General features: G+C 32.6%; 1 protein-coding gene across 1 annotated transcript in view; it reads right to left on the bottom strand.

Annotated features, from left to right (window-relative positions):
- Positions 1 to 9,039: 9,039 nt before the first annotated feature.
- Positions 9,040 to 13,684, bottom strand: part of LOC145671117 (hyaluronidase B-like) — a 137,341-nt gene continuing 132,696 nt past the window's right edge. The window contains exon 5 of the mRNA XM_081739906.1: positions 9,040 to 12,313. Coding sequence (XP_081596032.1) covers positions 12,044 to 12,313 — 270 coding nt within the window. The 3' untranslated portion in view covers positions 9,040 to 12,043. The remainder of the gene's footprint in view (positions 12,314 to 13,684) is intronic.

The following is a 13,684-nucleotide window of genomic DNA, read 5'->3' as shown; positions in this document are numbered from 1 at the left end:
ATTGAGGAATATATTGCCTTGCCACAAACAACACCTATTATTATTATTATTATTATTATTATTATTATTATTATTATTATTATTATTATTATTATTATTATTATTATTAATGTTTTACTTACCACTAATGTTGCCTACCTTTATTTGCAATGCAATGTGTTACTAAAAAGCAAATCAAATAACACTCCTCGCCATTCACGCTCTCGAACTCGAAATACATGATATACAGTTCTCTGTGTTAGGGGAAAGCACATTTATTATATTATTCTTTCAAATAACATTTCACAAGTTACTTCACTTTCAATGTGTAATTTCATATCGTCACTAACAATCATCTTGTTCCGATAGGAAAATATCCCCCCTCCTGCAAAAACAAAAAAGCCTGACCGTAGAGAAAGGGCGTGAACCTTCTTTAGGCGATTAATCGGGTCCAATATTTCAATAAAAGAGGATAAGTCCCTGCACACAAATATTTCAGTAAAAGAGGAAAAGTTACTCAAACTTTTTGAATACCTATTCATGGACGAAATTTGGTTCCCTTGGAACTTTTAAGAGTTTGAAGGGCCGCCATTTTGAACATTTTCATCTGATTATTCTGGTTAACGAACTCATCAAGATATTTCAACAGTTAAAGTTTGTGCCAAGCTTCGTCTCAATCCGCTGAAAATTAGGGTGGTTATGGCATTCTCAAATAGCGTTATATACAGATAGATAGATAAATAGACACACAGAGGGAGAGAGAAAAAGTGTTTTGCTCCCTTCGCCCTTCTCGCACCTGTGCTGCGTCAGAGGTAAACCGGACCTCTTTGCAAAACGTATTGACCAGCCTAACCTAAACACAAGCCTGTTATTTGTTAACGTAGAAACATGGTCGAGAGGTGTAAGGCATGTAGAGATTGAATTTAATAACCATGAGTATGGGTTCGAACCCCTCTACTTCCATATTTTTTTACTTTTTGCAGCTACGTCAGAACGTTCAATTTTTATTCTTTACTAATTGCAAATGGCGTTTACATTCAAAATAAGAGGAATATTTGATGGAATTTGTTCGGATATTCTTCTCTTTCGAAATGAAGACAAGAATACAAGCAATACGCAAAGACAAAAAGTATTATCAGTACTAAACATTACCAATAATAATTGCTACGAAAGACTAAATAGACCTCTTTTACCATCTCTTATGAGCTGTATGTATTATTAACAAAAATTTTTCAAAATGTCCTTGTCGGGGATTCGAACTGGCGTCCTTTGCATTTGTAATACCAGTACCTTAACTACTACACTAAGATCATTGCGTAGTAAACGTTTAGTTGTCGGCGTATTTGTTGTATTTGTGTTTTATGTTCCCACTTCGAAATTTTTACTCTTTTTTTCGTTCAGCAGCTGTTTCTAGCTTTCTCTTTGGGTGTCGCCCTTTATTTACACTATGCACTATTCGTATTCACAGCTTTTGCCCCTCTGCAATGTCTTATTCAGATTAGACTTTTCTTCTTGCCCCTCAGTAAGCATTTGATTGATTTAATTCTCATACTCTCCACGGATGGAGCGCAGGAATGCCAGACTCGAAAAATAGGTGTACATTTACTTTTCTGACAGATAATACTTATTCTGAAACAAACGGACATTTGCAACTAAAAATATTTTATAAATTCACTGCGTTTTTAAAAAAGAATTACAAAGATTGTCATATGCATAAAATTAATTTAAAATCATCAGCACATTCGATTTTATGATTCGTTAGATTCAATGCTGTAGTCCTACGCTGTTTTGTGATCATTTATAATTGTCATGAAAGACATAGAAGTCATTTCAAATGAACAATGAAAAACGCATGTATATTAATTCAACTAAATTATAAAGGATACATTACTGTTTTGTATTCTAAAAGCATTTCAACCCATTTTTCTGATGAGACTCCTTAGTTAAATCACACCATTAATAACAAAAATGAGTGTAGGTATGGAGAAGGAACCGAAAATATCGAGCCCGATGTACCAGAAGTAAGAAAATTGTGCCCACATTTAACTCTATAAAATCATTAAGACTTGATTAAAAAAAAAAAAACAGGTTCTGTATTGCTCAAAGCTATGTTTTAACATTGGCGGGATATTGAAAATTCATTATCCCTTATTTTAAAAATATCGAACAAGCTTGGTTCTTTTTAGCAAACAACAAGGTTAATTAAAATATCTCAGCCATCGATCTTCAAGATGTTTGAATATCCTTTCAGAACAAAACTGTGCCATTTTGCATCTATCTCAAAACTAACAATTTTGGGTTTTGGTTCCTTCCTGTATAATAACATCCAAATAACAATAGCTAGTAACAACAGTATAAACCTTCGATAAAAAAATATAAGGTAATGGTGTGGTGTAGAATATAGGGCGGAAAACTTATTGGACCTGTTATCATTGATGCTGACGGACCTGAGGTGCTGCACAATGTGGAGATGTGCTTGAAAACACTGTCATGCCACTTTTGTTGAACGAAGAAGGGTGATTTCATCAATACTGGCAACAAGATGGGGCACCGCCGCCTTATGGTCGTAATGTAATTGATAGCTTAATGAACATTTTCCCGGTTGCTGGATAGGTCAGCATGGACCATTTTAGTGGCCAGCAAGGTCCCCTGACCTAACCCCATTGGATTTATATCTTTGGGGGCACTTTAAAGCTATTGTCTACCAGTGTAAAATTATTGACATTGGATACCTGAAAAGGAGAATCATTACGACCTGTGAACAAATTTCACCAACTATGCTTCGCAGAGTGCACAAGCACTGTTCTTATAATTAAGGATATGCAGAGAACAGAACGGTGGGCATGCTGAGGATGTCATGTGATTGTAATTGTCTCATGTGTGTTAGCTCTCTCTTTTCCTGGTTATTAAAGAATATGTAATGTAAGATGTTACAAAGCTTGTTTTTACTTTATCTTTATCCTTCAATTCGAAACTTCGCAAGCACATTTCACAGCATTTCACATATAACATATCCTAAATCTATTCACAACTTCAAAACTGTTGCAGGTTTTGGAAAAAAATAACTTTACCGTTGGGTTTCTCTTCGAACCAGATGTTTAGTATGTCACACGACCATGTTGCCATTTAAAATAAACAAGCTGATTCTAAGATGGTGGTCACCAAAATGGCCGACAACAGTCTTAAACATGTCATAATGTTTCCTTCCTCGCACCACCATTGATCCTAACTGACTCCAGATTGACTGCATTTCCAGTTTCTCAAATATTTAGGCCGGTCCAGGTTTTGAATTTTACTTAACAAAATATTATCTTTCAGTTACTTCGGATATTTGGACATTTTCCAATATAGCGAACGAAAAAGTTGTGGGATTTTAGTATGTCATTTAAATAATCTTTACCAACATCTATGTCAAATTTTAACTTATTAATAATTACTTCGTAAGTTCAGTAAAATTTTAAATTAGTTTGGCGGTAGTTTTCGGAATTTTAGAATTTAGAGCTAAATATTTCTAAAAATATGCGTTTTTGAAAAATTTTTCTCTATAAAAATATTGTGTTATCTATATTCTATAAAACAACTCAAAGTTTATCTCTTTATTTTCAACCATAGCGAAAATGTTGCTATTTTTATCTGGGTATTATTCATTTGCCACTTCCAGCGGCCATTTTCCAATATGGTGGCGAAGGTCGCCTGGGATTTCAGGGGACTTTTAGTATGTTGTTTAGAATATCATTCCCCCCAATATTCAGCTTGTTACTAATTTGTTCTTTCCTTCATTAAAATTTGAGCTTCATTTACTGCACTATATATAATAAAATGTATTTCTCAAAGTTAAAAACGTACAACGAGATCCTATAAGTTACACCCGGAGTAATGAACTGCCATAGTTGTATCAGAACTTTTCATATGAACGTACACAAAATATACTTAAAAATTTTCATATGGGTGTGTACACAGGTATATAATACATAACTTTTCATATGGGTACGGACAAATGTACGTAAAATAGAATATTCTTGTGGGTATGCACAAATGTACTTAAAACAGATACTTTCATGTGAGTGAACACAAAGGTACTTAAAACAGAATTGTTCATGTGGGAGAGCACAAAGGAGCCTAAAACAGAACTGTTCATATGGATAATCACAAAGATACTAAAAAAGAACTGGTCATATGGGTGAACACAAAGGAACTTAAAACAGATTTTCATATGGGTGAGCACAAAGTTACTTAAAATAGAACTGTTCATATGAGTGAGCACAAAGGAATTTAAACCAGAACTATTTATATGGATGAGCACAAAGGTATTTAGAACTGTTGATATGGTTGAACACAGAGGCACTTGAAATATATATTTTTATACGGGTGAGCAGAAGGCTACTTAAAATAGAATTGTTTATATGAGTGAGCGCAAAGATACTAAGAAGAACTCCTCATATGGATGAACAGTGTTGATTTCAAGGGATGGCCTGAGAGGGATTTTCCCTGAAGCTTCGAAATTTTCCCCAGAGCAAATCTCCGAGCGTGACGAACAAGGATTATCAGTATTTTTTTCGAGTACTACTTTAACTCCCAGTGTATTAAAATTCCCTCCCTAGGGGAAATCGTCTGAAATCATTACTATAGGTGAGCACAAAGAAACTTCAAACAGTAGTTTTGATATGGATGAGCACAAAGATACTTATAACTGTTCATATAGGGAGAACAAAGGTACTTAAAACAGAACTGTTCATACGGGTAAGCAGAAAGGCACTTAAAACAGAACTGTTCATATGAGTGAGCACAAAGGTACGTAAAACAGAATTTTCAAATGGGTGTGCACATAGGTACTTAAAACAGACTCTTCTTTTGTATGAGTGAACACAAAAGTGCTTAAAACAGAACTGTTCATATAGGTGAGCACAAAGGAGGTATAAACAAAACTGTTCACAAGGGTGAACACAAAGGCACTCAAAACACAATTGTTTCATTGGGTGAGCACCAGAAACTTAAACAGTTTTTATTTAGTTGAGTACATAGGTGCTTCGAACAGAACTGTTCATATGAGTGAGCAGAAAGATACTTCAAACAAAAGTTTTCCTACAGGTGTGCACAAAATTACTTAAAACAGAACTCTTTATGTCGATGTCCATAAATTTTATTCAAGCCCACTCATCTCACTATAACACTCTTCCTCATGTTATTAGGTTTTAAGTGTAAGGAAGAAATCAGATAAAATGTTATTTAAATGAAATGGAGCACTACAAACAACAAGATTTTAGAGTGTATTACAATTATAGAAAAAATCAAATCAGGTGTGTACATGCACATCAGGTAATTACACTAATGTAATACTGCTCAGAGAAAAAGGTATCTGCATTGTAATTCCCCAAATGCTCCACTGTCGCCACAATCATGAATATATGGTCACTTGCTGGATTATTCTTCAGCATTTTAAAAGGGACGGAGGTTTTCTTTCCATAGGTTACTTGTACTAGATAGGTTCTGGATATTTCTATACACACCCAGAAACCAAGGGGCAGACAAAAGTGGATTTTGACGATCTCGCAACTAAATCGTATCAAATGCATTTGCTTCTACTAAGGTGATAGGATATGCGGGACAAAGACTCGAAATTGTGTTTGTGGTTTATCTAAAGGTACAACTGTACAGTACCACAATCACAGCAGTTTATTCCATATAGCCGTTAGACAGTGTGGCAGAAGCTATTTAAGAAGGATCAAAAAATTTGTCAAAAGGGATTTTTTTACTTTACAGGACAATTTCTTTGTCATATAGCATCAATGACAATGCAGAAACTAATCAATACTAACTTCAAGATAGTGAAGCACACATCTGACCTTACTCGTCAGGTGTAGTAACAAATGACCATTGCCTCTTTCAAAATCTTAAGAAGCACCTGAAAAGAGAGAGCAGTAGTTTCAGGCCCAACCATGAAACATTTAGTTGGATATACTAAGGAATCTGCAGGAGGCATTTGCAAATATTTTAACTTCGGGGGTAACATGTTACATAATTGGCACATTTGATGACTCAACGGCTCTGGTTCTTTAGTAAAGTTGAAGATTTATTAGCATCCCCCTTCGAAACATAACAGAAGTCTCTCTTAATATTGCATCACAACTTAAAGAAAGAATAAAATGGGCCGAAAATCTTCCCTTCCCAAATTTCTGGGGATGACTCAAGGAGAGAAATATAACGTCCACTGTATGTGAAAACAGTTTATTAGAACACATACAAGATAACACACACAAACTCGTAACGTAACATTACATCTTCTTCTCTTTTCTGTACTATACAATCAGAACATCCATAGTTTCATTTACAAAAATTAATGAGATAACATAAATACCTGTAATATTATACATGATCCTGTTTATATAATCAACATAATAGCGAATATTACTACCAATGAAATGACTAGTTTACAAATAATTGTATATAACAAATAAAAAGATAATGCGATTACTGATTAGTGACGGAAGAGAGTGTTGAAGTTTAATTTCAGAACATCGATCCAATAGTTTATATTCACTGTATAAAATAGAATTTTCATTAACAAATAAAATAAGTACCGACATACAACAAATTTTATTAATCATAAATATGAAATTCAGCCACTTAGAATTGAGAACGATGTTTTTATTAAAATATTATTTTTGAAACAAAATGCTAATAAAATTAAGCTTAAACCAGTGCATTTTGGAAATCTGAATTTTTTATTAGAGAAATAGTTCAAATAACGAGTAAATTTTAAAATATCAGATTAATATAGTAGGACTTTTTCAAGTTTGCTTTTGACAAATTTGTTCGATATATGCAACAATGCTTACCTCATTCAAAATTTACATTAAGCGATTACTTGATTCAGAAATTATAGAGTTGGAAAGCAAAGTAATCTAATATATCAAGATTGTAGATAACATAATAATTTGAATAAAATTAGATTTGTAATTCTTTCATTATAATGTTTGTAATATTAATATGAATTTTCTTTCCTGATATTTGATTATCAGATACTAAATATATTGGCTTGGTTGAAGCGCGTCTACGTTTTTAGTCAAGTTTGAAATTTATAATAAACAAACATATTCTACCATCGAAGAAAGTTCTTGATATAAAAAGGAACAGTTCTTCTTATTAAGGATGGTTATGCTTATTTGAATGTTGAAATTTAAGCTTGACAATGGCACTTAGAAGGAATGGTGATATACAAATATATAAAACTAATGCTATCTTTTAAAATGGCACTCTCTTCGTACATTTGGATAAAATACTTAAAACATAACGTGTTCCTAAACTTATTTTTCTGATTAACAAAATATTTTTGAATGATATAACCATTTATTTTTGTCGTTTTATCTGAATGTTCACATTTATATAAACAATATATTGTACAATAAATATTATAAAATACTATACTATATAATTTTCTACTATTATATTAAATACATTTTTTGTTGTAACAACTGCTGCAACCTATTTCTAAAAGTAAATTATAGTATCACATTTCTATTTGTATTAAATACTAAAAATTAATGTTTATACATTCACAACGCTCTGGTATTTGAATATTAATTCTACATAATATTAGTTGACTTTTTGTAATAGTCAATACTGCGATGTTTAAACTCAAAGTGAGTTAGTATTAATAATAAGCACAATTTTACATTCGTAAACATGCCACACCAAGACACAGCCAAATGGACAACAAATCTTTGGTAGAGAAGCATATACCAGCCATTTATTCTTGCATTTTTATAGACAATTACCATACATACATCATTTCTACTATTTTCCTTAACTGTCTAACTGCAACAACATATAGTTTAGAAAATCAAGTCTTTTGTGGTATAATTTTGATCTAGCATGTGGCCGGATTGTAACAGTTTAAAATTGACGACAATAGTCTCTAAGTCCGGCCTATATTAATAACACGGTAATTGAAAGCATTAGACCCCTCTCAAAATACCGTTTGATATCATTTGCACTCCTGTCAAGCAGGGAGCTTAATGAATTTATTACGAAAATTGCATTATTTTAGTATAAATACTTAGGTAATTGAGCAAAACTATCGAGTGAGATTTTTTTTTTTTAAAAAAGAGACAAACCGAACGTGTTTTGAATTAGAGGTAGTTCTTTAGGTTTTTGACTAGACTTGATTTTCTACACAACAATGATTGCGTTTGTGAATTTTATATACTAATACATTGTAATAACATTATCGAAGAAATATTTGTACTTATAATTATATATGTGATACACAAACACACACACACACACACACATGCGTACAAAATGGGAAATATGTAATTCAGTTTTTCTAAGTTCAATTTAATTAATATTTATTCAAACAGAATTATGCTGTTCTTTCTGCACTATTTTGAATGATTTTATTATGAAAATGCTGTTAATATTTTAATTTGATTACTATGGTACACTGTTGGTGTACCATATGGAACATTTCGAAAATTTGATACTATTGTTTATAATGAGTTTTATGCACGTTACATATCAGAATCTAAAGAGAAATTATTTCTAGTATAGCAAGTGTTAGATTGTGAATAGTTCTTTACTCTTGAAACAGGAAAGCAAAAAAGCTCTAGACAAGGATTGTACTTTGAGAAGCATACTTTGAGCATGTTATAACTTTGCATATTTATCTGCTTTCTGTATTTTCTCATTGGATGACGATCTATTATTAACCAAAATGTTTTAAATTTAATTTGTTTGGAACATATATTTTATTGAAATCTTACAACACTTTTTTTGTACATATAAAGCTTAGAGAAACTTTTAACTAGCTAATATTAAATTAACTGAACGTTTTCTTAGTAAATGTTTACCAGAAAGATTTAATGGCTTACTATACGTTTAAATTACTACGGTTTCTAAATGAGCGGTTTGAAACATTCAATCCGAAAAATATGTTGGATCTCAAGCTGTGGTACTTTATATGTCAGAGGGTAAGGTTTTGGGGTATATAATTGCTGTTTTATATATATATATATATATATATATATATATATATATATATATATATATATATATAATTTTTATTTTAAACGGAAGGCAAATGAAATTTTAATGTTCATCAACTTGATGAAACAGTTCTACAGAATTTTAATTCAACTAAATAAAATAGTCCATCAGAAGTTTATTTTTTTAGAAAAAAAAAGACTCTCAGAATTTAGTGGGAGAAAAGAGTGGTGCATCAACGTGGTAAATTCGCTCCGAAATCCATACCGGAAATCTGAAGAAACTGAAGAACTATCGATGGACAAATATTTGAATGCCATCCTGTTTTAAATACAATATAGATGCTTTTCATCTGACTTGTTTAGTAAGTTGCTTGAAACTAAACCAATTATATAATATATGCCAAGAATGTATTTAGCTGATACTCAGTACTTGCAATACTGCAGGATGATATTCTAATACTTTGATTACAAATCAAATTTTACACTAAGATTGATTGATTGTTTCCAGTATGGTTTAGTAAATATTAATAGTAATAAATAATATATTATTTCAATATTAATTATGTATCATTTTCTTTGTTTCCAAATTTGATAATGATATTTGTGCCGCTGCATATACTTGAAACGAAACTGTGCTCTCGTTCACACAAATAAAAATCATATTTGGAAACCATATATTACAAAGAAGTTATTATAATTAAGAAATAAATATCCTAGCAGAAATTCTCAACAGTATGTGGTCTGATATTACACATTTCCCAAGTGTGAAGTAAGAAATGTTCTTTCATAAGAAAAGTTATTCGTTATTTCCAGTAATGGAAGTGAGACAATATGTACTCTAATTCATACGGATTCTGGTTTTCAACGATTTGGAAACATGCCATCATACCTAGGTAGAAGAATACGGTATATAATGTAAGACATTATCTCTACTTTCTCTTTCCACTTTTAGCACTGGTTATTTCTATTGTTTGACACTGGACAATACCATTTTAAGCAGGACCTTAAGTTTTCACTACCTTAATTTTCAAATATTAATATTAAAAAAATAAACTTGCGATCAATCTCAATTTCAGAGTACATACTACAATGAAATGGAAATATTTGAGTAATCTTATGTGAGATGATAAGGAACTCATTATTTTATTGAATGACAGAACGGCACAACAACGCTTTAGAATTAATAAAAAGGGAAAGAAAAGCAAAAAGAAAAATGAAGAGTGACTTCATATACTTTTGCACAATATGCGTGAAGTTTGAATAGTTTATTTCATTAAGCTAAAGATAACTTATTAAAAGAACAATAGGGAAACATAATGTCTGTAACTACTTTTATTACGGTGGTAAATCTTTTATGAAATTTCCTCTTATGTGGTCACTAGAAATCATTTTTCTAATGTTCCCATATAACATAGTTGTTCTTGATTAGTAGACGCGGTTCTTGAGAGAAATCAAATCTTTAAACGTTAAAATTTTTATCGTTATACACTATGGAAAGAAAAATTATCAAATGTAATATTTAAATACAATAATTAGTAAATATTTAAATTTTCCTCCATTAGTTTGTACCGGTAACATTTTAAATTTTAACGACATATAGTCTGATGAAGATAACATTAAGTTGTCAAATCTGTTACACTGTAGTTTTTAAAATATCAAATCTTTAAGTTTAACGTCCCATGGATATGCCGGTTAGGCTGAAGGAGACGGTGATGATGAGAGATGAGTGAAATGGTGGAATGAAGAACGTGGGAGGAAATGGGAAAACCCCGAGAAAATCCACGAGCACGGTGTTTGTCCACCACAAAGTACACAAGGCGACTGTATTTTAGTTTTAATAAATAAGTATATATATTTAAGTGAATTCCAGAGTCGTGATGGATAGAGTGACGCGTATTCATTTAAGGGTTGCCCTGTTTCTAACATTAAACTGATCAGCTTGTGCATTAGCAGATCCTGATTGAGCTCATCACTCTTTGTGTGTTCTAAATAAACCTTAATTTTTAAAACCTAAAATTCAGAAACCAATTTGCGATTGGTATCATTAAATGTTATATAAGTAAATGCTTATTGGAAAACACATCATACAGAGTTCTGCATTACACAAACATGAGGTGTCACTAGAAGACATTAAATGATGCCTATTTCATAGAATAGTATCTGTAATTCTTATTGTGATGCCACATAAGTACTGGCAGTTTCTGATATACGTTATTAATAACAAACAACGTGGACGAAGTTAACAGAAAAGTGGAAAAAATGTTGTATCGCAATCTATCTTATTATCTTAAAAGAATTTTCATAATTTTATTTGTTTCAAAATCATCCTAAAAATCTGCATCCTTATGGCTAAACGATAAGTTTATTTGTCAAAATTGCAACAGGTAATAAGTACATTCCAAACTGTTCTCGCTACTGTTTCAGTGAATAACATCAGCGACCTTATAGCGAGAACTAGGGAGGAAAATTTTCCTAATTTAGGGAAATATAGTAGAAAAATATGCAAGCAGAGAACTATCAAGACAGATAAATAATCGGGCAGTCCGAATTTTATGTTCTTGTTTTCGTTTTAGCTTCTTTTGAGAACACTGGATAAATCTAAAATTTCTTCACTTTCCATGGAAGTGTCCCTCTTTTGAGATCTTATTAAATGATCCATGGTTTGTTCTCCTGTCTTTACTCTGGAGACGGATGACAGTATGTGGAAGAAGACAGATCACGGGTCAAACGCTTTAACGAAAGTTCAGTGCTCTCTTTCAATCAAGATCACTATCTACAAAATACGAAACATTTAACAAAAAATGAAATTTTTTGTGTACAGTTTAGTATCTACAAAATATGGAAAATTTAACTAAAAACTGGAAAACCTTTGTGTCATTGGAGGGAAATTTTCTCTCAAAAAATCTACGAACATGCATGCATGCATGCAATTGTTTGTCTTCACATAAGCACCTCAAGGATGACAAAATTGATCGCCAACGACATTTCAAATAATAATAATAATTTTTTCTCCATCATATACACACATATAAATAAATAGACGAAAACTCAAAGCCTTGCTTAAACATACACGAACACACTTAACCAAAATATGCTAATAATGGTCCAAAGTACACATCCCAAAATGATCTTCTTAATAAGCGTCGCCCATATTTGTCCTTCATAAGTTTTTCTAGTTCATCCTGAGGTAGTTCCGTTACATATTTCACAATTGGTCCAAACTTCTCATCCATGTATCGTGAGAGTGCTTGACATTTCTCTTGACTGGATACATCTTTGGAACTTCCCCAAACGATTGTGCCGTCATATTTCTGCATGCGGGCCACAGCTATTTCATTAAATGCATCTACCTGTTACAAAAAGTAAGGTGAATGAAAATACTTATCAAGCAATATTATACTATACACTGTTACAGGACTACCACTTATAAATCTAATTTTCATCATGGATAGTTGGGAGAAGATATTTTTCTTTCTCTCTTAGCGTGTAGTGGCAACAGTGAGACCTATGATTTGTTACTTTCAGTGTTGCTAATTCGGAAAACACATTATTACAGTTGTACTAAATTTATGAAGAGAAAATGCAGTTTTAATGTATCATAATCATGCTCGCTAAGTTAATGGAAGCATTGAAAATGATGCAATCTGATAAAAAGAGATAATTAGTGAAATGAAAAGTATGGCGGAAGCGAAGGAAAATCCATGCACGTGATATTGTTCAATACAAAATTCATATAACACAACCCAGGATTGAAGCAGGAATTTGGAATAACTTTATTTTTTAAGAGACACTTTTCCACTCTATATACAATTTAACGAGTCTACTCTTTCATGTTACAATTTTTCTATTTTTCTTATTTTTCCTGTTGCTACTTGCAGAAGAGATTATATACTTAATTTTCTAAACAAGCGATTCACTTATAAACCGAGAAAAAATGTGACACAGTATGCACTGGAGGAATTCATAGAACTTTCCAGACAGGTTTACAAATGAACATTTCATGTCCTGCACCGTCTTATGGTTTATACGACGATAGTCCTGAAGAGATAGCTAGCTTATTTTCCCCATCTTTGCATACCGTAGCTAACGTCCATGGGGTTGGAGTGTCCTGTAATGAGGACTGCATTTGTAACGCATCATAAAATATGTAGTTTCCAGAATGCTTTCTGCAAGGCGAGAGATATGATGCAGTCTAGTCCTGCTGCATTGAGAGGTTTAATCCATTTAAGATTTTCTTGACCTCCCTGGGCGTGCAGAGTTGAGTTGTTGGAAGTGGATGATTTTGATGTGCAGTAAGTATGAAGCGATGAACTATACGAATAGTCTGTTCGAATCTCCATTCGGCTGGAATTTGTTACAAATTGGTGTTGAAATGTTTAAGCTTTCTCACTAGACTGAAATGCAAGGCGCTTGGACCATAAAATGGTAAGGTGTCGGTTTTGTCATACACTTTAGTAAGTGCCAATAGACTTTGCTTGCCTCCTGGAGATAGCTCAGTTTGGTATCCCACTGGTGGTACTGTAGGCGACGTAGTAGACAGAGTTGTGATCCGAAGAGAGAGCTGGTTCGGAGACAGGATCCTCGGTGATTATCATGTTGGGTAAAGAACTGTATCTTACACATCTGGATTTCCTTCTTGCTTGGGGAAATGAGGGGGCTCTATCAGTGGGGGCTGTTGCAAGAAAATCCAGGGGGCAAGGTTCGGCTCTACTGTGATTCTC

Source organism: Thermobia domestica, chromosome 15, assembly GCF_964235325.1.
Source record: "Thermobia domestica chromosome 15, izTheDome1.hap1.1, whole genome shotgun sequence".
Classification (NCBI taxonomy): Eukaryota; Metazoa; Arthropoda; class Insecta; order Zygentoma; family Lepismatidae; genus Thermobia; species Thermobia domestica.
Note: the sequence above shows the minus strand (reverse complement) of the source record. Positions and strands in the feature narration are given on the sequence as shown.